The 24,137-nt window shown below is 36.9% G+C and overlaps 5 protein-coding genes across 5 annotated transcripts; 2 read left to right on the top strand and 3 right to left on the bottom strand.

Moving 5' to 3' along the window:
• Positions 1-1,585: 1,585 nt before the first annotated feature.
• LOC111791312 (glucose-1-phosphate adenylyltransferase large subunit 3, chloroplastic/amyloplastic) lies at positions 1,586-6,079 on the top strand. The gene is made up of 14 exons (XM_023672601.1): positions 1,586-1,911; positions 2,644-2,757; positions 2,977-3,150; positions 3,258-3,350; positions 3,569-3,652; positions 3,734-3,789; positions 4,063-4,156; positions 4,260-4,372; positions 4,477-4,630; positions 4,775-4,861; positions 5,081-5,185; positions 5,303-5,409; positions 5,487-5,547; positions 5,656-6,079. Exons 1-14 carry the CDS (start codon positions 1,675-1,677, stop codon positions 5,755-5,757), a joined length of 1,581 nt encoding a protein of 526 aa, XP_023528369.1. The 5' UTR covers positions 1,586-1,674; the 3' UTR covers positions 5,758-6,079.
• A 2,814-nt stretch (positions 6,080-8,893) lies between these two features.
• On the bottom strand, positions 8,894-10,345 carry LOC111791310. The gene is made up of 2 exons (XM_023672600.1): positions 9,552-10,345; positions 8,894-9,402 (listed from the first exon to the last, which is right to left on the bottom strand). Exons 1-2 carry the CDS (start codon positions 9,669-9,671, stop codon positions 9,160-9,162), a joined length of 363 nt encoding a protein of 120 aa, XP_023528368.1. The 5' UTR covers positions 9,672-10,345; the 3' UTR covers positions 8,894-9,159.
• A 655-nt stretch (positions 10,346-11,000) lies between these two features.
• Positions 11,001-14,589, bottom strand: LOC111791304 (NEDD8-activating enzyme E1 catalytic subunit). Its single transcript, XM_023672595.1, has 9 exons — positions 14,234-14,589; positions 13,977-14,140; positions 13,322-13,524; positions 12,961-13,193; positions 12,820-12,882; positions 12,683-12,739; positions 12,383-12,504; positions 11,659-11,776; positions 11,001-11,560 (listed from the first exon to the last, which is right to left on the bottom strand). Exons 1-9 carry the CDS (start codon positions 14,333-14,335, stop codon positions 11,273-11,275), a joined length of 1,350 nt encoding a protein of 449 aa, XP_023528363.1. The 5' UTR covers positions 14,336-14,589; the 3' UTR covers positions 11,001-11,272.
• Positions 14,590-16,975: 2,386 nt separating this feature from the next.
• Positions 16,976-21,582, top strand: LOC111791306 (ATP-dependent (S)-NAD(P)H-hydrate dehydratase). Its single transcript, XM_023672597.1, has 12 exons — positions 16,976-17,066; positions 17,428-17,664; positions 17,781-17,857; positions 17,987-18,096; positions 18,173-18,287; positions 19,311-19,373; positions 19,500-19,663; positions 20,304-20,365; positions 20,744-20,810; positions 20,956-21,021; positions 21,119-21,247; positions 21,318-21,582. Exons 2-12 carry the CDS (start codon positions 17,469-17,471, stop codon positions 21,343-21,345), a joined length of 1,077 nt encoding a protein of 358 aa, XP_023528365.1. The 5' UTR covers positions 16,976-17,066; positions 17,428-17,468; the 3' UTR covers positions 21,346-21,582.
• Positions 21,583-21,932: 350 nt separating this feature from the next.
• Positions 21,933-23,873, bottom strand: LOC111791308 (stem-specific protein TSJT1). The gene is made up of 5 exons (XM_023672599.1): positions 23,617-23,873; positions 22,534-22,774; positions 22,333-22,453; positions 22,130-22,239; positions 21,933-22,031 (listed from the first exon to the last, which is right to left on the bottom strand). Exons 1-5 carry the CDS (start codon positions 23,817-23,819, stop codon positions 21,996-21,998), a joined length of 711 nt encoding a protein of 236 aa, XP_023528367.1. The 5' UTR covers positions 23,820-23,873; the 3' UTR covers positions 21,933-21,995.
• Positions 23,874-24,137: the final 264 nt, after the last annotated feature.

Below are 24,137 nucleotides of genomic sequence, written 5' to 3'. Positions count from 1 at the left end.
ACTAAGATAGATAAAGTATATAGGGTTTTAAAAACACGAGAATGTGGGTCGTAAATTAATGGTCACTTTTGAAAAGTGTTGACTATGCAGATCAAATTGAAAATTATAAACAAAACCCTTTTGTTGTCGAGAGCGGTTCTTATTGGTGTAAAGTCTCGCATTGGTTGAAGAGGAGAACGAAGCATTGTTTATAACAGTGTAGAAACATCTCACTGATAAAGACGTTTTGAAATTGTGAGTTGACGGTGATACGTAACGGACTAGAATATTTGTTAGCGGTAGACTTGGGTGGTTAGAGTCGGTTGAATTAAAGAAAGAGTTGAAAAGGGAGGGAGAAAGTGGGAAACAGAAGACAAGGGAAGTAGATTCCATGTTCCTTTAGGAAGGGAAGGGATAAAAAGAGGTTGGGGAGAAAGACAGGTTTGTCCCTTGGAGTTTCCATAGGCTTATTTTCTTTATTTATTTATTTATATTCTTAATTATTAAAATATTTTACTATAATTATATAAATATAAAAGTAAACAATTGGTTGACATGCTTTTACGGGAATCGCTTTGGAAGCTGGTGGAGAATCCGCCAACGTAAGCTTTTACCTACTTTTTCTTCAACTTTTATTTATTTATTTTTTTTAAATAATTATTTTCTTTTTTTAACCTCTACTATTATAATATTATAATTATTAAAATAAAAAATAAAAAATTAGACGGGTAAATTACACGACCTAATTACGAGTTACTCGAGAAAAAAGTGTGGAATTCGACCTTTCCTTATACACGGGTCTAAAATTAAGTATAATTTAATATTTAGGAGCACGATTGAAGCGATAATATATAATTTTAAATTATTATATAAAATGCAAGTCAAAAGTTTCGGATCATGATGTAAGTGGTTTGAATGGGAACCAGTTTAATTAAAGTACCCACTAGTGAAATTACCGTAGTTTATTTTAGTTTTGTAAGTCAAAAGTAAAAAATTTACTTGCGCCGGCATTATTATTACAAAATGACAGTCTAAAGTTTAACATGTTTGGTAGCAAAAGAAACTCGTACGATATTAGTGATCACCTGTATAAATGTCAATAATAATAATTTAATAAAATTGCTACTATGAATATTTCGTAATAATTATTTAATGTTTAATTTTTTTTTTCTTTTTAAAATGTCAAAATTTAGTGCGAACATATTCATAATAAATTAATATTTGGAGAATATATTATTTATAAAATATATTTAAATATTGTGAATATGAATGAATATTGAACTTTCTATCCCAATTCTATTTGTCTGTATTTTTTGATTGGGTGATAATATTTTTATATTTATTCCGTAGATATTGATGTTGGATGAACAAAGTCTCACTCGACTAATTTAGGGAATGATTTTATAAGTGAGGAATACTAACTCTTTTGTACGAATCATTTTCGGATTTAAAAAATGAGTAAATAAATTTTTGATATCGGTCGTAATTCGATATGAAACGAGCGGGTGTGATGGAGTTTCCATCTACCGCCAATCTGAATTAGTGGTTGAAATTCATAAAGGATAACATGGTCCTGTTCTTTCCAGGTCCCATGCAGTCCATGTGAGCACTCCTCACTCGATGCGTAACTTTCTTCTGCAACGTCTAAGCTTCTAGCAGTTTCGAATCGGTCCTCCATTTCCGAGATATCGAAAAATGGCGGTCTCTGCCGACTGTCGGATTGCCTTATCGGCCGCCGCGCATGTGCGGGATGCACGTGCGGCTGCGGTGGTGGTCGGGAGGAAGTTGAGGTCTGTGGAGTTTGCCAATGGCGAGTTCATGGGAATGAAGCTCAAGGTCAAGGAGTCGAAACGAGTAGGCGCTGCTGCTAAGAGTGTTGGGCGACGTGTTTGTATGTCTCTTACCACTAATGTAGCCATTGGCGACGCTGCGGTAATGTTGAGAACTCTGCTGAGAAGTATTTTAATCTTCTATATACGATATGGAACATTAGAGTTTGAACTTGTCCAGATTTGTTTTGTTTTTATTGCGGTGTGAACTTTGTTGTTTCGGTAATTTTGCGGAGATTTGAAACTACACCTTCGTTGCTTCGCATTGATTTAGTTTGTTTGTCCACATTTTGAAATGCAATGGCTCCGTGTTGGTGATGGTCTGTCTCTGTATTTCGATAAATTTTCCTAGGGCGTAAGTCTCCAAGATATGGTTTGAACTTTAGAGAAGACTGCTAATTAGGATGCTAATGTCTAGCCTTCTACCTTTAGAATTAGTAACCAGTGCGATTTATGTGGTTACCATCTACTATGACCTTAGATCATTCGATTCTTTGTTCAGGACTCTACGCCTTCTGATTCCAGTTGAATCTAACAACGTGCTGCAATTTGGACTTAACCTGACCTGTGTATATATTTATATATATTTGAACAAACTCAAAATATACCATTGGGAAGTGAATCAACGGACTGAATAATTTTTAGACCGTCACAATCTTTTGTTTCCCCCATTCCTAAGTGAGACCCCTTCAAAAGTATTGATTAATTGGGAGGAGTGATATCAGAAACTCACCCTGCTTTCTATCTCTTACTAGTAGGGAAATATTGTGTATAATTCACTCTCAAAATGATCTGGGACAACAGTTAATGTGTTGCTGCTTGTGACTTTGTTTAGTTGAGAGAAATAGATACGGAAAAAAGGGACCCTCGGACTGTGGTTGCAATCATTCTGGGAGGAGGAGCTGGAACTCGTCTATTCCCCCTCACCAAGCGGCGTGCCAAACCTGCTGTAAGTTTTCCCTGCTAAACTCAATTTTTCTTACTGCTATTTATCATTGAAGTATTGTAATTGCAAGCCACTGTGAAATCAATTGAGGTCCAGTTATTTTTCCCTCTTCAGGTTCATTTAGTTTAGATGATTGGAATCAGTGACATTTTATTTTCATATATCCATATGTGATTTTGTTATATTGGCTGCTCTGTGCTTTCTTATGATTTTCCGTTACAGGTTCCAATTGCAGGAGCGTATAGGCTGATTGACGTGCCAATGAGCAACTGTATCAACAGTGGAATCAACAAAGTTTATATCCTCACTCAGTTCAATTCAGCGTCATTGAATAGGCATCTTGCTCGAGCTTACAATTACAGTGGTGGAGTCACCTTTGGAGATGGCTTTGTTGAGGTACGTTTCCTTCACTTAAAACATGTCCCTCAAGAATTAAGCGGATCATATATCCACAATTATATTCCCAAAGCAAAATATGACTTAAGGTTTCAGCTACATATCAGGTTCTTGCAGCCACCCAAACGCCAGGGGTGGCAGGTAAAAATTGGTTTCAAGGGACAGCAGATGCCGTACGACAATTCCACTGGCTCTTTGAGGTACACAAGAAACCTTATCTAATAACATAATGATGTAAGATATTGATATGGAGAAGCATATAAAGAAATGATTGTGACATTTGGTTGTTCCATATACAGTAAGTGATGAAAGGAAAAATTGGGTTAAATACGTATTAACTTTCCTTGGGGTCATATCTGACATAGAAAACAGGCCTTCACCTAAGGACTGAGATAGTAATAAGCCTTGCCTGCTGCAGGACGCCAGAAGCAAGAATATTGAAGATGTGTTGATTCTGTCTGGAGATCACTTGTACAGAATGGACTACATGGATTTTGTTCAGGTAAGGATGTAAATGCACTTAAGAAACCATTTTTCATCTGTCGTTACATTCAGTTTTAATGTATCTTCTTTACATTGGCAGAATCATAGGCAAAGTGGTGCAGATATCACTCTTTCTTGTCTTCCAATGGATGATAGGTGAGTGACAACTTGATGTTTCTCTTTCGGACGGTTAGCTAAAAAATCATTGATCCTGAAGGCCCCACAGATCTTGATCATGCAATCAGTTCAAACCTTTTTCTGTTCGCAAACACTCGAGTATCTAAGTCTTAAGGTTCAAAAAATTACAGAAATGTGCAACGAAAGGAAAGTGCATCTTTTCTTCAAATTTATGTTTTTTTAATCGAAAGCAGAAGAGTGTCTAATTATACTCCTGCAAATTTTTAAAAATCTCATTACCTTGTATTATAGCCGAGCCTCAGACTTTGGTCTAATGAAGATAGACGACAAAGGAAGGATACTTTCATTCAGTGAAAAGCCTAAAGGAGAGGACCTGAAGGCCATGGTAACATTCAAAATTTCCTTCACTAGAAATTTCAAATGGGTGGAGGAACTTAAAATGATTGTTCTGATGAACCTAAACTTTATCATTTCCATTCATATTGAAGGCGGTAGATACAACCATTTTGGGACTGTCAAAAGAAGAGGCTCAGAAGAAGCCATATATTGCTTCCATGGGAGTGTACGTCTTTAAGAAGGAGATACTTCTAAATCTTTTAAGGTATTGTGCATCTAATGCTATTTATGAATCTAGTAATTTTATACAAACTCAAAGGATTTTGTTCAACACGAAGTATAGACTTTGCTTGAATTTGTTCAAGTCAGATGGCGCTTTCCAACTGCTAATGACTTTGGATCTGAGATAATCCCTGCCTCAGCCAAAGAATACTTTATAAAGGCTTATCTCTTCAATGATTACTGGGAAGACATTGGGACAATTAGATCCTTCTTTGAAGCGAACCTTGCCCTGACAGAGCAAGTTAGGCAACTAAACACTTTCCATTTAAAATTTGCTATTCTCTCTCTCTCTCTCTCACATCCTTTAGGACTTTTCTCAAGTTATTCGAATTGTAGTTTGACCGTTTTTTATTGTTATTCTTGCTTGTTTGCATATACCTTTCAGCCACCAAGGTTTAGCTTCTATGATGCTGCAAAACCGATGTTTACTTCAAGAAGAAACTTGCCACCCTCAAAGATTGACCAGAGCAAGGTCAGTAGTATTCTGCGGTCGTCTAAATCTCTATTATAAAATCATAAACTCTAATAAAAACCTCCATTTTTTAACGAAATATGCTGTATTTGGCCCTAAAATAACACTGCATTTGGCATTGGAGAAAAGAAACCAGTTATTAACAACGGCTGAGCATTTTTCTGGTGTGACAATTTTTCTTTGCTCTTTATGTTGAGATAATATTTGGGTCCTTTGCAGATCGTAGATTCTATCATCTCACATGGAAGCTTCTTAAGCAGTTGCTTTATAGAGCACAGTGTCATCGGCATTCGGTCCAGAATTAACTCTAACGTGCACTTGAAAGTATGCATCTCATGGAACTTTTGCAAGTGATAATCAAACTAAGGAGTTGAATTCAGTCCTTTGCAAAACATAAGTTTTTTCTTAACGGAGTGATTTGTGATGAAATGCAAAATGCAGGACACTGTGATGCTTGGAGCAGATTACTATGAAACTGAAGCTGAAGTTGCATCTTTGTTAGCTGAAGGAAGAGTACCAATAGGAATAGGAGAAAATTCAAAAATAAAGTATGAACGCCACAACCAAACATATTTTTGAGCCTGCTTTTCTCATTCCTCATTGTTGATATAAATATTATGTGCAGGGACTGCATTATTGACAAGAACGCTAGAATTGGAAAGAACGTGGTCATTGCCAATTCAGAGGTACCGTTACCATAGAGTAAAAAAGGGATTTGTTGCATTCGTAAAACCAATGAGATTTCAATTGACCTCGAAATGAATGAATTATGTATTACTGGAAACATATTGCAGGGCGTACAAGAGGCGGATAGATCTTCAGAAGGCTTCTACATACGTTCTGGCATTACCATCATCTCAAAAAATGCAGTAATTGAAGATGGTTTGGTTATATAATAAACATGTTTATCCCTCGTTGATGAACATGTCGATCCTTTATTGATTTGTATTATTTCTTTCGTTAATGTTTAATAAGAATGCAGAGGAGATGTAACAACAAAATATATCTATGGATGTGATTCTTCTTCAGCACAACGACCATTCCAAGCTGAGGGCATATAACATATCGAGGTAAATGACCCCTCTTTGCTCTGTCTCTAAGATTATGATCATTCTGTTCTAAAGCCTGGTGTGAGTTTGTATTTTTATTTTTATTTTTTAATGAGGGAATGCATGAATATTCTTATGATCTCGAATAAAATCTCTATTTATGTTCATATATTAAAAATCTATATACATTTTTCTATTCTTTTCTTTGTCTCGTAAAAAAGCCTGCACTTTTTGCTTGTGCCTCGTGGAGGGCTATTGTGCTTTAGTGCCCCTTGAGGTTTAGAAAACATTGGTCTAAGCAACCAGCTGATCATAGAAAAAAGAGTGCTTCCTCTCTTCTCATGTTATAAGTTTGGTAACCACGAAAATGATTTCCTAAAGCCTACCCATCTTTTTGCCTTGATGAAGATAGTCGATGGCATTCTGGTAAGACAAAGTAGGACATCAAAGTAGGTAGAATAATGGCTAGCATGATGAGGTTCCAAAATTCTTCCAGGGTCGCTTGTCAATGACATTCACAAGCACCAAGATCCATAAGTTTGCTGCCCATCATTTAGCACAACCTCCTTATTAGTGCCATTAGGATTGCTGGGTGGCTCACTTGGGAAGTTTTTTATGCCTTCAGTATGCCATGTAGCTACATACTTCCCTTCTAAGAATCACAGCCCAAGAAAGTGAAGGAAAGCAAACTTTAATTCAAGAATTATAAAACCTATCTTATTCATTTCCATTAAATTTTCAACTAATTTGAATTTATTTCCAAGTTCTATGGTTGATTTAGGATGTTATCATTTTCATGCATAACTTTTTTGTTATAATAGTATTTCAGTACCGACATCTTGTTTAATTTTAGTTATGTAATTTCAAATGTTGAATTTTAATAAATCTTAAATTTAGTTCCAAAAATTTCCTAAAAAAAATTAGAGATTGCTTTACAAAATGATACCCAAGTTATTCCCCTCTTTCTATTTAAAAATCACTCAAAGTTATGGCATGTTGGAATCCTCCCAACCCACTAGTTGAACTCTTATGTTAAAGTACTTTTTACTTTTTGGTTGGTATGAACATCGCCAACTTATGAATATTTCGGTTGAAAAACACTTCTCTTAAAAATGCGTTCTTATTTAAATGAACGAATCTTTAAATAAAAAACGTGTTCAATTGAATTACCCAAATCGTATATTTTCTTCTTTTATTCCAAAATTTGTTCATAATTGATTAGACCTTTCAAGTCATTTCCTTAGACCATGCATCTTTGAGATTTAGCTAAATCAAAATCACAAAATTGAGACCGACCCTTTTAAAAAACTTCAATCTTTAATAAGTCGAAATAAGCTATGACGAAGGAAGGAGATTATATATAGATATTGCCTAATCTGCCAGAGGAGATGAATGGTACCATAAAAAAAAGGGGGGATTTTTAGTGCTTATCTTAACTAGGATAAGTCCATACAAAGAATCTTATCTAAAATTTAAATCCCTCCACTTCGAAAACGACATCGAGGAATCTTCAACTTCACCAAAGAAATAGACTAATTATGGTCTTTCTATTTGAAGTGTTTATTATCCACAATATTAGTATAATAACCTTAAGAAGTGATATGAAAAAGAAACCCTTGAGCGTGAAGGATATGCTTGGGGACTGGAGAATTCTTGTCCCCAGTGGTACCACAAGACATGCTCTTATCCCTTAAAAGTAGGACGGTGTTAATCCCCTTTCACTCCAATGGCATGGAATCAACCACTAAATTATGTATTTAAAACAAAGAAAAAACAAAAAAAAAAAAAAAAAAAAAAAAAAAAAAAAAAANACAAGGCCGTTATCTTGTAGAGATAATTTTCTTGTGGTGGAGACAAAATCGTCACTTGATTTTATTGTATTGGATACATAGGAGACTCTCCAGCTACTGGGAGATCATATCTTTAAAAGACAAACAATTAAAGGAAAGATTATCTTTTTACGAGACTATCCGACTTAAGAAAAAAAATATTTTAATGAAAAGATTAAAAAAAATCCAAATATTTTCATTAAAATTGATTCTCTCATCTTTTCCATCCCACCTAGATTAACATTTCAAATTCCGAAAAGAAAAAGAAAAAAAAAAACAAGAAAAATATTAATGAAAAATAATTGGGTCGATAATTAATTTATAAAGAAAATAAACAAAAAAAAAAAAAAAATTATAGTAACATAAAATAATAGTGGTGGGGTTATGTCAACATCTAGGAAAATTGATTGATTAAAGGTGATGATATGACTGATATTTTAAAGAGTATTTGAAATTTGGTTATATATTCAATGCATTATAAATTGTAATATATTATTCTTGACTTTCATTTTCACCAAAATTAGAAGACATATACTTTTTATGGGTTTCCTCCACTTTTCAAATTAAATATATAGAAATTCAATCTTTAGCCCTATAAAGCAAGATTTCAAAGACCTACCCACTAATAAGGGTTTAATTGTAGTTCTTCCCTAAGCTTAAGTCACGTTTCAAAATATTTATTACAAATAAAACTTAATAAGAACAATTCGAACTAACCCAACTTAAAAAACTTAAATAAGAGTTTTTTTTTTCTAGTTAGTGAGTATAATTTGAAAGCCATTTTCACTAATCCTTCCCTCATAATACACACATCATTTTGGTGTACTTCAGATTCAAAAAAATAATTACAGAATCCAAAAAGCTTCAGAAATCTCTTTCTCTCTCTCCTCTGTTTCAGTGTGAATATGTTTTAGAGAACTTTAGCTTTCTCTGCAACAAAGATCCAGACAGCTATTGAAGCATGAAAGCCTCCTCATGTGCCATTGCAGGGATGCCAGTTAAGGCCATATTCTTCAAAACATGAATTCAACTCATCTCAGCTTTTGCAGAGTCTGATGATTCTGTTTGTGATTCAGATCAACAAAACAGAGCATGTTTCAAGGCACCTCTCTCTCTCTCTCTCTCTCTCTCTCTCTCCAAAACAAAACAGAGAGAGAATGAAAGTGGCATATTATTATTATTAGAACAACCATAAATTTTTCACTAAGGGAGGGGAGGAGGCTTACAAACCTTAGGTTAATTAACCTTCCAATGAACCACATAAACCAATTTAAAACCCAGTGATTAACAGTCTAATACTATGGCTTCTTCTTCTTCTTCTTCTTCCATGTACAGCCATCACCATTAACTTAATACTTGGTGACAGAATTATTTCTTTAATCTGAATTCTGATACCCTTTTCCTCAAATTCTTCGAATCCTTAACCCTTTTTAGGACGCATCAAATGGTTGTTGGAAGATGCTTGTGAGTTCACATCAATATTGATTTGAAACTGTCGGTTTGGCTTCATGTTATTGTTTCTTCCACGCCTCTGTTTTCTTGCAGGCTGCAGGGACCTTGGGATGAACACGCCGGTGCCCTTGCTTACGCTGCTGTAGGCTATGGTGGCATGTTCATGCCCTGCCAGTGGCCGTGTGGGGTGGTGCCCTCCATGAGACAGAGCCTGCAAATTGATCGATCTTATTGGATTACACAGCCAAAACAGAGAAATATAATCCAACAGAGAGAAATACCCAAGTGATTGAAAATTTGAAAATACTAAATCCCATCTCCATCGCTAAGCTATATAAATGTTGGGAAAAGGAAGTGTACCTGAAGAGAAACATGTGGATGAGGGAGAGGGTCTTCGTTGTCATCCATGAGAAGAAGAGAAAGCTGTCTGCTCAAATCAGCAAAGAACAAATCATCTTCAAATTCCAAAGCTACCTCCATGTTTGTCTAAACTCGGAACTGCAATAACAGAGAGTTAGCTTGCTGGGTGGGTGTCTCTGTTAGTAAAAGAACTAAAGAGATAATTACTTTTTTCCTTTTCATCTCTCTCTCTCTCTCTTTCAGGTGAGGATATATAGAATTTAGGAGAGGGAAAAAGGGAGTGATGGGTGAGTTTAAACCACATTGGCTGAGCATGTGAGATGGTGGGTCATTGCCCACAGCTGGCCAATCTGTCTAAAGTTCAAATACCCCACAAGAATCATTAACATGGTGTTATCCAGTTGGGGAAAAGATGAGGATCAGTTGCCGGCAACCAATCGCCATCTCCAAGCCAAGGAGATTGCCTTGAATCTTCTGCGCACTTGGGTTTCTGTAGCAGAGCATCTCTTAATGGATTTCCTGTTCATCAAAGCAAATCCCATTAGTCTGTTTCATAATACGACTTAGATCTGATCTCATGTATTCAAAAAGGCAATAAATGATCTATATTGTGGGAGAAGATCTATCTGGCTCTCAACTTGAACTAGATTGCAGCCTAACTGTCATAGGTACTCATCCGTGCATCTGTGTGTTGTTTGAGACCATTAGTTCTAGGAGTCGGTGGATGGATATCTCTTTCGAGGGGCCACTTGCATTTGTGGTGTCAGGGAACATAAAAAAAAACAATTAAGGGATGTTTGGCTCATGATCAATAAAACAACGACTGTGATCTGTATTTAGATTTTGGTAAAGCCTACGCAAGCCTGCAAACAAAGTCACTATACAAACAAACATAAACTTAAATCCTTTTATGGTCAAGCTTAAGAGAAGGGGAATCAGATCTCCTCTACAGTCAGCTTTCGAGATAATCGAATGAACACGACATAGTGCAGAGGCTCATTGATATCCATATCACTATGTTCATCCGCTTTAGAGTGAACCCCAATGAGCAAAGCTCTAAAGTATTAATCATGGTAGTAGGATTCTACATATTCACTCGTTTTGCTAGCTGGTAGAGGGCCCCTCCATGTTTGCTTCCCAACTTTCTTCGTGATTGGAGGCCTCATCTCGGGGTAATTGCTAGACCATTACCTGTCAAAGGGTTCTTTCTTTCTACTATATCATTAAAAACATTCAGCATTAGTAAAGCTCTTGGTTTCAAGAACATTACCTGTCTTCAGAAAGCAAATCAATCAGATATGGGATCAGCAGCTGGTGAAAGAATTCATTATAAACATTTACATAAAGCATGAGGATTGGTATCATTATTCAAAGACAAGCAGCAGCAACAACCATGCTACCCATTTTTCCAAGCTAAAGCTGATACTAATTACAAATGACAAGGAAATCTTCAAAAAAATATCCACTATGTCAAGTCTTAATCACTGTTAGCAGTTAATAGTCACATAGTAGCTTGAAGTAGAAGGATGAAAGAAGTAAATCATTGTGCAATACATCAGTAGTCTCTGGCAACAGATTCACAGCTCTAATGTTCTTTTCAGGAAGAAAAAAAATTGTACAAATGGGAATGGATCCGACCCCACATCAACCTTTTTCCATTCATTAGAGGGGGAAGAGAGAGCCATATGACTCAAATTTGGAGATAAAAATGTAATGTAGTATTAAGCCCCACCTGCAGTGTCCATATCCGTAACACCGTCAACCCCCTTAAACGCCACACGTAATTTTCGGAGACAGGAAGTTTTCTTATCATTCTTAGAAGCTACACCAGTGACATGGACTACATCTTTCAAAACTTTACCCATCAAGTCAAAAAGTGGAACACTCAAATTTGATCTGGTCATCTCTTCAAGTACAGGAGGTGCCTGCATGTATAGATTCTTCCCTCGATGCGTGACACTTGCCTTCGATAACAAGAGCTTGGGATGATCTTCTAGAAGTTCAATGAACTGTTTCATGCAAAAAGTGGGAGTAACGTCATGAAGGATTTACAAGATTTCTCAACATCTGAAATTAACGAAATGTTTGCATAAGCTAAATAACCGACCTTTTGTAAAGAGATCGAAGAATCCAGCTCAATAAGAACACCTGGACCACAAACAAGACAGTCCTTGTCTTTTACAAACTCTGTCACTTTAGTGTGGAGACCTTCTGCACCATTATATCTGGAAAAGGATCACTTGGCATTAAATTCAATGCACTCGTAAAGTAAGACCACAAATATAAGGAATAATGGAAAAATGTTACTGCGTATTAGAAATTCAGCCAGGATATATGATAAAGCAAGTAATGCATTGAAAATCGTGTAATTCACTCGAAATCCTAATTTCAACTTCCAAAAGATAGAAAGAACAGATTGATGGCTATAAAAGGCTAGAATTCGAATCTAAAAGAAGTCAAATGTAAATAATGGAAAGAACCCAAAATTGTTTAGTATATGGACAAGGCATTGAATGACTTATCAATTCAAGAAGGATGGATGAGAACCAAATAACTTTCAGATCATAACAAGAACCAAAAACAAATGAAAAGGTGAACAGATAGCAATCATAACATAAACCACACTGCTGGATTATGACTTTAGTACTCGAAGAATGCTGCACAGAATAAATCAAAATGTCCCAATGCAGCTTGACATGTTATCTACCTATATAGTTACGAGTATGAATAAAGAAAAAACATTATTAAGTTGCACCACAAATTATTATTAAACCCATGTTACAAAAAATATGAAAAGGAATTGTTAGATGTTTGAAGAAAACAGTACACACGTTAAGTAGTTGGATAGCGTTTTGCTGCATCCCGATACGATCTTCAACGTTTCCAGTGTACATGCAGCTGATATAATTGCATTGGTGGAAGCAATAGCAGGGATGATATTCTTCACAACACCCTAAAAATTGCTTAGAAAATGTAAATCAGTAGGTGCATTCGTAACAACAAAGAGTGAGTAGCTTAAAAAAAAATGCAAGCAGATAATATGTTCTTACTAAAAGAACAATCACGAGTTCTGATAAAATATAATCGACGTATCAGTTCACTAATGTGAACATTCCCACACTAATATGTACCTGAGTTAGTGAATATGTAACTCCCGGTATGCCAAAAAGCTCGGCTCTCTTAACAGCCTATAGATGTGGGAAGATAAATTAGACGTTTAAAATCACGAATTGAAAAGAATTCTCAGATCTTACAGGAATTTATGTACCTCACTGTAAACCCATTTCATATGTTCTGAATCATCCGGATCAAAAGCTTTGCCGCTATGAACCTAAAAGAAAAAGTATTGGGTAATTCGAAGGGATACATTCACAATCATCAATGAAAAGCATGGTAACTAATGCATTACCTCGTCCCATTTAATTAGGTGCGCATACTCGATACAATGAGCAGCAGTTCTAGGAGTTTCTGCTAGAGTACATAAAGGGAACTTTACTTGAGGTGGAAAAAGCCAGATGGTACACTCGAAGCATGGCGTGACCCCTGGTAAAATTACCCTTGCATGCCCCTTGAAGCCTTCAGTTCCACCATCTACCATTGGTTTAATTGTTTCTTCTAACGGATTATCATCAGAATCGTACTCTAGATGTTACAAAGAGAAAATGAAGGACATGAAGTTTGCATTCATCATCGACATAACATTAAAATTTACCAAACACAAGATGGTGAAGAGACATTAGTAAAATGTAGCAAGTACGAGAATAGCATACCGAGGAAGCTACAAGCGACAGAATTGATGTAACTTCGAGCTTCAATGGAATCTAGACCAAGTGCAATTATGTGAAAATCGTTGTAAAATTCAATTTCTTTGTCCTCAATCCGACAAAAATGCCACACAATATTGACACCACTAACTCTCTCCATAACACGTTTTGCAGCTACCTCAGCTTTTGGCTTACCAACATCATCAAGCCTACAATGTTACATAGAGTCATTCTCCTGACAGCCATAGTTAATCAAATGACTATTGTAAAGCCATATGCAAATGCACATATGAGAAAGTGATTTCCTCAATGAGCCCAAGATCAAATCATATCGTATCAAGAAAATGTCCTGAAAAGAACTTTCTCTGAGGAAAATCTATTTAAGCACCATGCTTTGGTTAAGAACATTCGACCCATCGAATTCCTAGAACAGGTGAAACCTTTACACTTAACAAACATAAATATAGATATCATCAGTCAATAATGGATGTAACTTGAAAATAGAGGTCAATTTTCAATTCATTACAGCACAGTATTCACCCTACAAACTGTAAAGGTTCTATTCTATAGCCACCCCACAGGCCCCGGTTGTTCAAAATTTAAAAGAACACTACGAATAGAACTCCAAAGATTCATAAAGAACCAAGAAATTAGTTGGAACCTGAAGAGAAACTGACGATTGAGATTAGTAACTTCAATGCGATCCATGTCGATTACTTCCAGATTCCGGAAACCCGACAAAGCCAAGTCCTTCAGGAGCTCGCAGCCCAACCCTCCAGCTCCTATGACCAGCACTTTCACATACTGTTGAAGGTCATCCCTCAACTGTAATACAAATCAACTTAGTCGTAAGACGATTGCAGACCATGTATTGAGCACAAGGTATTTGATAAAATGTCGGAGAGAAGAAGTACCCACTTGGGAACCGGGCTCGAAATTGGCGCCGATGAGGTTACCGGGCCTAAGAAGGAGCTTATCGAGGTCCCTCGATCGACTAGATTGGACAACAGAATCCGCCATTTGAAAGCCTTACAGCGCCGACTCTGGGCTGCCGGAGAAAATTCTTGAAAGTGTAAAAGAGAAGGGGAGAGAGAGAGAGAGAGAGAGAGAGGTAAGAAGGGGGTTTCTGGTGGAAGTGGAAACGGGCGGCGAGGGAAGGTAGGATTTGGGGTGGAAGTAGAAGTAGCTTGGTTGTCACGCAGTGCTGAGTCGCCGTTCGTCGAATCGCAGCGCCCTCAACCCCAGCGCCATTTTTCCCACGCGGGGAGATGTTAAAGTCCAATCCCGCGCGTCGGTCCAATTTTTTTTTTTTTTTTTTTCCACTCCTTTTTTTAATTATTATTAAATGGTCTATTATATTACAATTAATTTTTTTTTACACGTATAAAAATTAATTTTAAAATAGATATATAAATCTTAATTTTATAGTTGTAATTCATACAATTATTAATTTGTTATTTCAAGTGATACAACCCTCAAAATTTAGGGTATAAATCAATTCCCTTTTTTTTATAATTAAAATTGAGTTACCATATTAATATTAATTAACTTATTAGAGTTTCCTATTAGGGAGGTGACCGAAAATAAATAAATAAATTAGTGTTCGAAAATAAATGTTCAACTAATTGTGAGATTAAGAGATCGAACTCGACCACATTCATATTGGGGAAGCTTAGTAGGATCTTAAGTCATTGTGGATCTTGGAGATAAGAGGTTCCCAGTTCTCTCTCTCAAATTAGCGAGTAGATTGTAGCTCTTAGTGTAGTTCATTGTCGAGCTTGTGTTCTTTGTTGTTGTGGTATTGTATCCTTGAACGGAGAATCGTCATAGTTTGAACTTATTCCTTATAAGATATCACCACGAGGTTTCAAGAAGAAAAAAACCGATACTGATATCAACAATGATACGAAAAACAGTGCTGATAAACAAAACAAAGGTGGAACATTATGAACTGATCCTCTTTTCTTGTCTGCAACTATCATCAGTTCATAACAAATTCCCCTCTTGAGTCCTTAAACCTCCATCACTCTCTTTCTCTCTCAACCTGCAGACTGCTGCACAACAGGTAAAACTCAGAACTACACTCACTCACTCTGAACTATTCAATCTTCTACTAATACCACATTCATAGACTGGGATTCATAGGATCCATTTGGTGCAGAAACTATTTTCTTTCTCCTTTGCCTAAACAGGGTATCTAACCGTAACAAAATCTTACGGTCGCGTAATAAAGGGGCCGAATATCGGGGAGACAAACTGGCTGCCCTAAGATGACTAGCTTTGGTAGACTGGAAGTGGTCTGGGAATTAATTCCCATGAACTCTAACACACTCACATTTCGAACTTGGCATCTCGTATGTATTCCAACATTCTAAGTGTTTACCGCTATTGCTAGTAGATATTGTCATCCTTCCGCTTTCTTTTCTAAACTTTCCCTCAAAGTTTTAGGTTTGTTTCCATGTTCTCCAACCCCTTCGAGACCCAACGTCCTTGCTGGCACTCATTCTCCACTCCCATCGTGTGGGATATCACAAAAAGGGATTGTAACTCAATCACAATTGATGATGGAATCATGGAAGATCATTTTCGAACTCAGAGAGAAAGTGTAAGAACAAGATATACAGAACCCTTTTCTGTAGAAGGGAGGATTGCAGCATGTCACCAAAGAAAACAAAACTTAACCGTGGTTGAGATAAAGACACCACAGCCGCAGCAGAAAAAGAGGAAATCAGAAACTACAGCTGGTGGAAGGTCAATCCAGATTAGAACCCTTTCCAAGAAGAAAGATCAAATTCCTTCCAAACTAGTAATTACCATGGAGAATATGTTCAATATCATCATTTGATGAACCATTAATCTGAACATCATGAAACAGACTGAAAAAGAACAGTGAAATAACACAGCCCCAAGAACAATTTCCACTTTTCATCATGGCCAAGATCAACTAAGACGCAATCTATGAGATACAAAGTTCTTGTATTCATACCACTCAAATTATAACTTAACAACATCGATGATCGAACTACATAAAGAACAAGCGAACTTTCAAACTACATTGTAAGTCAGAAAATGGTGTACTCGGCCAATGTTCATAGTGAATCAAGGAATGACAATTTTCAGAATTCAGATTTCAGTGAGCACATACCACAAGAACCGAAAGGATTCCCTCCTCCCGTTTCTAACAAATCTCTTGAAAACTAAGAAATTTCGAGGTAATCTCTAAGAGTCATTCTAACGAACTAAATTTTGTACATACTGAGGCAAAATAAACGAAGATTGAGCTCAATCATCGCGGTTTGAAATAGCATCTTTTGGAATTGTAGAGGGCTCAGAATTGGGATGTTGAAGAGAACCTTGAGCTTTCTCGAGGTAGGGCTTGAACACGAGGTGTAGGCTCAGATACCCGAAGGCCAAAGCTCCGAACACCACCACGCCGGACCTCGCCGCATTCAACTTCGCCGCTTCCTTCATCGGATCTCTTCGCCGCCGTCTCTAAAAGAACGAGATCATTTCGTTTTATCTATGATTTTACCTACTGTACTTAAAAATGTGAGTTGAACGACATGTCGAAATTTCTAAGAAGGAACGGAACAAGCTACAACTACACGTCGACCTAGCTGAGTCAAAACCTCTCTCTACGTGGAATTGTTGACTTTTGCCACGTCACCTCCCTAATGTAATCACTTTTCTTCTGCTCCTTCTTCCTCTTCTCCGTCTTCTTCTTCTTCCCTCGAGAGGCGAAAACTGAAAGGTACGCTCAAAATTTTCTCTATATCCTATTTGAATTTCGACTCTCAATTTTTTGTTGCATTAGTTTAGCTTCTGATTTGTTCCGTGGAACGATTCTTCTCCTATACCGGAACTAATTTAGGTTGCAGAATTTCTTACATTTGCCATGATGTTGAGTTACAAAATGACGGAAACTGATGGTTCTGATTCTAATTAAGATTGTAATTTCGTTATTTCAAATGAGTATTATGAAATGAATTGGCTACGAGTTTGAATCATGGGTAGAAGAATCGAATTGTTTAGTCTCAGTTCTGTCGCAATGGTAGAAGGTACCGATTTTCCGTAGGATGAGGTTTCTAATTCCAGATTTTGATCATGTCCAGAGCTAATCAATTAACGTGAATCGATACTCCAAAGTTATTGAATGTTGGCTTCCTCGGCTGTGTTTAGAAGACAACAGTTCTTGATAAGGTCTCTTGGAGGTTTTGGTGATTGTACTCATCAGAATAGGCGGCAACAAATCAAAGCCATGAGTGGGACTTCTATGGAGGCTGATGCTGAGAACATTCTAAGAGCTATTACACCTAGCCTTGATCCCAAAAGATATAAAGGCCAGGCGGGTAAGGTCTCAAGATACTGTGTAGTGGCTTGTATTTTATGCTTTATCAAGTTTTGTCCATTGAATTAATGTGTTTCTTAGAAGTTTTCTGATTAACAATCTATATCTGCATATCAGGGAAGATAGCTGTTATTGGTGGATGTCGTGAGTACACAGGTGCTCCCTATTTCGCTGCTATATCAGCATTGAAAATTGTTAGTTCAGACCCCTTTTTCTTGGTGTTCTTGTTAAAGAGTTTTGTTCTTTAATTTCTATATGGATATTTATTTTTTCCTCTTTTTACTTGCAAAGGTGAATGACTACCCATTAGTTTTTCCCTTCAGGGTGCAGATTTATCTCATGTTTTCTGCACTAAAGATGCTGCTCCTGTCATAAAGAGCTATAGTCCAGAGTTAATTGTGCATCCTGTTCTGGAAGAATCATACAGTGTCAGGTGCTTCCGCTTTTTTCTATATTTTGGTCGATGAACCGGAATTTTGATATTTGGCTGATGCGTTCTGATGTTTTAGAGATGAGGAAAAGAAGTTCACTGCAGAAAGGGTTCTTGCTGAGGTTGACAAGTGGCTTGAAAGATTCGATTGTCTTGTCATTGGTCCTGGCCTTGGAAGAGACCCGTTTCTTCTGGTGATTATGTTATTGTTTTTTGGCTAACTTACATGGTTCCTTCTTGAACTATACACTTGATTTCAACTTTGTCCATCGTTGTTTCCAGACTTCTAAACTTTGGCTGACATGTTTGCTAAAACGAAACTTTTCTGTAGATTTTACTTGTGGAATATAGAAAACACATTTTCCATTTTTCCTTTTTTCCAGACTTTCAACTATGCTTAGTTCTTTTGTCGCATCACGCCTCACTTTAGTAGACACGTGAGTAGCTAGTTTTAAAGGTAGCCATTCCTCCCTACTTCTAGTTATTTTACAGTAGTGGAGAGTCTTAACGAAGGACTGAATTAAAATTAATCGAAGGTATGGGGTATGACTGAAATTTTCTGAACTGAGGGGATGAATTTGAAATCAAGTGCATGGTTAGGGATAAATGATAGATTTGCCTTGTTTTTTTATGTCTAAACTTCCCCAAGTAGATTTAGTTGCAGTGCATGGTTCGGTTGTATTTTCTTTTCTGAAAAGGACCATGAGGACATGTTCTTTCCCAAAATTGGCATGCATTACTTACGTCTAGATGTATGACAAACTTGAGTACCTCTGATAATTATACGTAATATTGAGTTTCCCTTGCTTCAAATGCTAAACTTGGGACCTAGAGATTAATTGGTTATGTTATAGGCTAAAAACGTATGTATTAATGCTCATTAGGGCTAGAAAACCCATATGTGCTAATTTGGTGTAAATTCCATAAATGGTTGTATCTTGATACCCCTAAAAAAATTTCATGTGAACCTCCAATCGATTGGAATTCGATGATAGAAACAAAAAATAGGATAAAATTGTTTTCCTGAGGCCTTTTTTTTTTTTTTTTTTTTTTTTTTTTTTTTTTTTTTTTTTTTTTTTTTTTTTTTTTTTTTTTTNTCCATTAAAACCGTCATATGAAGTCAATTCATCCTTTGTTTCTTTATCTAGATTGATCTGATATTTTCTGCCAGTCTCTTTAATACCATGAAATTTTCTAATGGTTGAAAACTATTCCAGGAATGTGTCAGTGAAATCATAAAGCATGCAAGGCAGACCAATATACCAATGATCATAGACGGGGTATGCATATAGCAGAGCACATACAATTTGAAAGAAATTACCGTGTTTATACTGTTGTCATGCCTGCCATTTTCAATGGGTCTGTCGGTGGCTGCTTACTGCCGGTTGTGTTTGTTGCTTTATCAGGATGGTCTCTTTCTTATCACGGACAATCTTCACCTTGTAAGCAATTACCCCTTGGCAGTCCTGACACCAAATGTAAATGAATATAAGCGTCTCGTGAAAAATGTACTGCTTGCTGAAGTCGATGAACAAGATGCTCCTAACCAATTGCTGTCTCTTACCAAAAGGTAAAACCATCATGTTTTTCATTTGAATAGTGTATGGACATGCTTATCATGTTTTTCTTGCAACGGTGACATGCTTATCCCTATAGTGAATCTTGTATGGACATGCTACCTTCCACACCCCTGAAATCAGCACATTTACGAAAGTTGGCAGATGAGAGGCTGGTCTCATCTGATCAGAATTCACTATAGATGTTACTACTTATCCAGGGCCCATAATGGTTTCTCTATATTATTATTAATTATCGGCACGTTCTGTAGTCTCTAGCCAAATGGTTCAATGTAAGGAACAAGAATATTTTGGTGGCGTGTCTCATCCTTCCAATAGTCTGAATCACTCTTCGATTTATTGCATACATCTTTCTTGACATAATTATTTCTGAAGTATGAAAATATTGACATTAGAATGAAAATATAACTGTATTTCGCCGAAGGGATTGTTCTTAGCTAGCTAGCTATAAATAACGTACGGCAGATTCCATATTATTTAATATAGATGGAGATAGTTTTCCCTGTGTCGGTTTACTTCATCCTATTTTATAATTTCTAACAAATATTATAAAGTATTACTTCTACGTGGTGCACATTTTTATTTCATTCAGTTCTCCAGTCTTTGGTGCACTAAACGTTTGGATATGATCAGGATTGGTGGCCTAACTATTCTCAGGAAAGGGAGAGCTGACCTCATCTGTGACGGTGAGACAGGTACTGATTACAACTACTATGTATTTTCCATGTTAACGTTATAGGAAGTGCTACAAATTCAATGTTCCTTTCTCTGATGTTGTAGCCACTGTGTCACCTACCATTCTATCATCACCTTTGTGCTAAACTTACCTTCTGGTCAGATTAGGAAAAACTGATAAAATTCTCTGTCATGCCACGGTGGAAGCGAACCAAATTGAATATGGATTGAAAATGTCCTTTCCAATTTCTGTAAATTTCACAGGATCTCTGTCCTTGTTATAGGAATTCCAGTTTCTTTAGTATTGCTGTAAATATTAATATGGTGTCAAAGTATTTCCCTTGCTAGATTATACTTGATTCTTCCTTTTAAGTGAAATCATGTGACACCTGATGCAGTCAAATCAGTGAGCATTTATGGTTCTCCTCGCCGTTGTGGTGGCCAAGGTGATATACTTTCAGGAAGGCAAGTAGTGCTATGGGTTTTCATTGTTCTTGGTGAATATTGTTTTTCTAACAAAATTGACCTTATTTATTTTCCTAATCCAAATTCGAGAAGCCTAAACTTCTGTACAATAAGGTCACAATTTTTTTCTTTCCCCGTGGTCCAGTGTTGCAGTTTTTGTATCTTGGGCTCGGCAACAAGGTTTAGTCACTGATGGGAATTTGGCTACCAGGCAAGTTCTAGAATTTAAACATCGTCTTTTCTTTCGATCTCATTTGACGAATACATATTCCCTGTAACGTTTTACACGAAACCCTTTTCACATGTAGTCCAAAGAATCCAACAGTATTAGGTTGCATTGCTGGATCTGCTTTACTTAGAAAGGCTGCATCACTTGCATTTGAGAACAAGAAAAGATCAACCCTTACTACTGATATCATCGAGTTCTTGTGGAGAAGGTACTGTCAGCTTTAAGGATGTTCAAACAAAAATTAAATCAGCTTCTAATATCAGTTCCTTTTTTTGCAGTCTGGAAGACATTTCTCCAGCTCACTAGTCGAATATGCTGATCTTGCAACTATGCTGAAGATACTCATGGCATGACACCTACAATGTTTGGCTATACCATAAATTTGACCATCATTTTCTCTATTGTCTAGTAGGATTCGAACTTGGAACTAATCATACGGCGAGTGTCGTATCCAATAGTGTCTCTATGGTTTTGTCTTTAGGCTGTTGACATAGACAAAATTTGCAGTAATTTTGATGTTCGTGTTCATACGAGTCAACATCACATGACTTGGCATATTATTTTGTGGTTCAAATGTTAATGACATCTATACATTTGATACGAACAGGTGGTTGAAAATGGCCAAAACATTGGTGGTGTGAAATTCAAGTCTCCATTTCTAGGATTTGCAAGGATAATTCTACAAAGTCACGGACTTTATTACACCGAAAGCAAAAGGACTTGACATCAGACTACAAGCAAGCAAAAAGAGCAGAAAGAAAGAGAGAAAAAAACACACCATCTTCCTCTTCTGGTCAGACATAAATTTGTCTGTTAGGTATCCTCTCTCCCCCTCCTCTTCTGATCTGCCTTCTCAACCACATATAAAACACCATATATATATATATATACACATACATATATATATATATATATATATATATATGTGAAAGCTCCACTGCTATGGGACAATCTGTTCAACGTGTGGCTGCCACTGCTGCAGGCCCCTCCACCTGAGAAGGAGCATCAACCACAAAAAAGTAAGTCTTAGAAATGGAGTTCAGTGATTGATTGTTTGTCAAAAAAAACTTAAAGACTGTCTGAAAATTACTTTGAATGTTGCACCCCAAATCTCTTCCTCATTAGCAGGAACAGCAGTGATCTTGTTCTTAGGATTCTGATAGCATCTCAGTTCACCAACTTCTGTAGATAAGAAACACCCTGCAAAAATAGAACCAAAACCCTCCATTATCGTTGCAGAACAAGCTTCTTATAGATACACAGGCTTTGGAAATGTCGGGGAATCTAATCTACCTTGAGGAAATGAAGCAAGCGATTTCCCGCAAGCGCCCTTGAGCAGATCGGCGTTATCGGAAAAGGCCACATAACCATCGGCGGTGATTCCCCAGTACAACGGAACCTTCCCATTCCGATCCTATCAAAATCACAGAACAAAACTCTAATTTATCCCATAAAAAGAAAACAATTAAAGAACAGCAAGAAGGAGACTCTTACAGAAGCCACGAAGAGAGTGGAGGTCGACTTGTCGAAGACGATAAAGGCGAAATTGCCGCTGAGATGGCCGACGACATGGCTGGCCGGATATGGAGCTCGGTCCCGGAGGGCCTTATATGCCTCGATCACCAGAACCACCTCGTTCGCTGATTTCGCCAAGCCGTATTGTTGCCGGAGACTCCCTAAATTGTCCAAAACTCCCGCGAATAAGCAGAAAATGTCGTCCTTCACTGCGAACGATCTGTCGTCACGAATTAATTCAGTAATTAATCAGTTAATATTCTATTATAATTTGGATTCACATCTCTGCCCTCCACGTGTCATACATTCAGGGCTTGAATTTCGATTTTTAAAAAATTAATAATTAAAATCGTGTATTGGTAATTCGCTTCAAGTCAAGGATTGATAAGCAACTAAAGGTAAAATAAATAAATAAAAATAAAGAACAATTAGTTTTCTATTTAATACACGCACAATAAATAAATAACTAAATGATGAGATTTATTACTGCTTTGATCCAATAGATAAGTTTCAGAAAGACGACAAAAAACTGGTCACACGTGTCGCAACGCCATTGGATTCTTCTCTGACAAGTCCGGACAGTATCATCTTGATCGCACGTGTCACACACGCTATCCACGAGATCAACAAATCGCAGCCATTCAATATTCTCAAAACAAACTTTCATCAGAAACTGCTTTTTTTAGTTTTTTTTTTTTTTTTTTTTTAATAAAGAACATCCGAAAAGAAAATAAAAAAATAATAATAAATAAACTAAATTTTAATTATTTTTAATTTAATAAAAATTTAACCCAATTTAGAGGACGCCATCGAAGAAAATCGACAATTCCAAAATATATTTCCCGTCGGTTTCCAATAAATTAACCACCAATTACGGCGGCGATTCGAAGAATTTAAAGCCTCCGCCGTCCCGGATCGTCCGATCACCGATCGACCGAATTTCGAGTTCATTTAATTTACTAATAGTTCGGCAACAAAAAAAAAAAAAAAAAAAAAAAAAAAAAGATTCTGATGCGGCGGCGGCGGCGGCGGCGGATTTAAAACAAAACATAGTAATTTTACCTGGGGCACAAGGTGGATTCCGTTTCGTGAGTGTAGGCGAGGTAGGCATGGTCCCCTAGCTGCAGCGACACGGCGGAGGAGTTTATCTGGACGAACCGATTCAGTAGAGCCGCGGATGTCGTTTTCGGAGACGGCGTACGGCTTCCGGCGGCCACCAACTCGTCCGGCGGCGACATGATGGAGCTGCTAAATACTCCCAACATGGCTTTAATTTCAAAAAAGAAATAACACTCAATGAGTTATGACGGACATGGATAAAACAATCGCTTGCTTTGTTGGGTTTATATAGAAAAATGAAAAGGGTATCGTGGTCATTTCACACCCTCTTCTATTTATTTATTTATTATTATTATTGTTTTTCCCGATTTGATTTTAATTTTTCGTATCCGTGGTCTGAGTAGGAGAGAAAAATAAATTGATGAATGCAGCCACGTGTAAGAGGAGATTGAAATCTAGCGGCTGGGACCCACCGCTGACGTGGAGAAATCAATGGACACCCTTTTTTCCTTTTTCTTTTTTTG

Source organism: Cucurbita pepo, chromosome LG03 (assembly GCF_002806865.2).
Source record: "Cucurbita pepo subsp. pepo cultivar mu-cu-16 chromosome LG03, ASM280686v2, whole genome shotgun sequence".
NCBI lineage: Eukaryota > Viridiplantae > Streptophyta > Magnoliopsida > Cucurbitales > Cucurbitaceae > Cucurbita > Cucurbita pepo.
Note: the sequence above shows the minus strand (reverse complement) of the source record. Positions and strands in the feature narration are given on the sequence as shown.

Excerpts from the sequence above, each read along its gene's own strand:
- LOC111791310 (XM_023672600.1), bottom strand. The coding sequence starts at position 9,671 with ATGGAGGTAGCTTTGGAATTTGAAGATGATTTGTTCTTTGCTGATTTG. Across the intron at positions 9,403-9,551 it reads ATCCACATGTTTCTCTTCAG|GCTCTGTCTCATGGAGGGCA; the intron begins GTACACTTCCTT and ends ATCAATTTGCAG.
- LOC111791312 (XM_023672601.1), top strand. The coding sequence starts at position 1,675 with ATGGCGGTCTCTGCCGACTGTCGGATTGCCTTATCGGCCGCCGCGCAT. Across the intron at positions 3,653-3,733 it reads ACTACATGGATTTTGTTCAG|AATCATAGGCAAAGTGGTGC; the intron begins GTAAGGATGTAA and ends TTACATTGGCAG. Across the intron at positions 4,157-4,259 it reads GAGAGGACCTGAAGGCCATG|GCGGTAGATACAACCATTTT; the intron begins GTAACATTCAAA and ends TTCATATTGAAG.
- LOC111791306 (XM_023672597.1), top strand. The coding sequence starts at position 17,469 with ATGTTGGCTTCCTCGGCTGTGTTTAGAAGACAACAGTTCTTGATAAGG. Across the intron at positions 18,288-19,310 it reads GAAGAGACCCGTTTCTTCTG|GAATGTGTCAGTGAAATCAT; the intron begins GTGATTATGTTA and ends AAACTATTCCAG. Across the intron at positions 19,664-20,303 it reads TTGCTGTCTCTTACCAAAAG|GATTGGTGGCCTAACTATTC; the intron begins GTAAAACCATCA and ends GGATATGATCAG.
- LOC111791308 (XM_023672599.1), bottom strand. The coding sequence starts at position 23,819 with ATGTTGGGAGTATTTAGCAGCTCCATCATGTCGCCGCCGGACGAGTTG. Across the intron at positions 22,454-22,533 it reads CCACTCTCTTCGTGGCTTCT|GATCGGAATGGGAAGGTTCC; the intron begins GTAAGAGTCTCC and ends TGATTTTGATAG. Across the intron at positions 22,032-22,129 it reads TTTGGGGTGCAACATTCAAA|GTGGAGGGGCCTGCAGCAGT; the intron begins GTAATTTTCAGA and ends GCTCCTTCTCAG.
- LOC111791304 (XM_023672595.1), bottom strand. The coding sequence starts at position 14,335 with ATGGCGGATTCTGTTGTCCAATCTAGTCGATCGAGGGACCTCGATAAG. Across the intron at positions 13,525-13,976 it reads AATCGTCAGTTTCTCTTCAG|GCTTGATGATGTTGGTAAGC; the intron begins GTTCCAACTAAT and ends GTAACATTGTAG. Across the intron at positions 12,505-12,682 it reads TTACATATTCACTAACTCAG|GGTGTTGTGAAGAATATCAT; the intron begins GTACATATTAGT and ends AGCAATTTTTAG.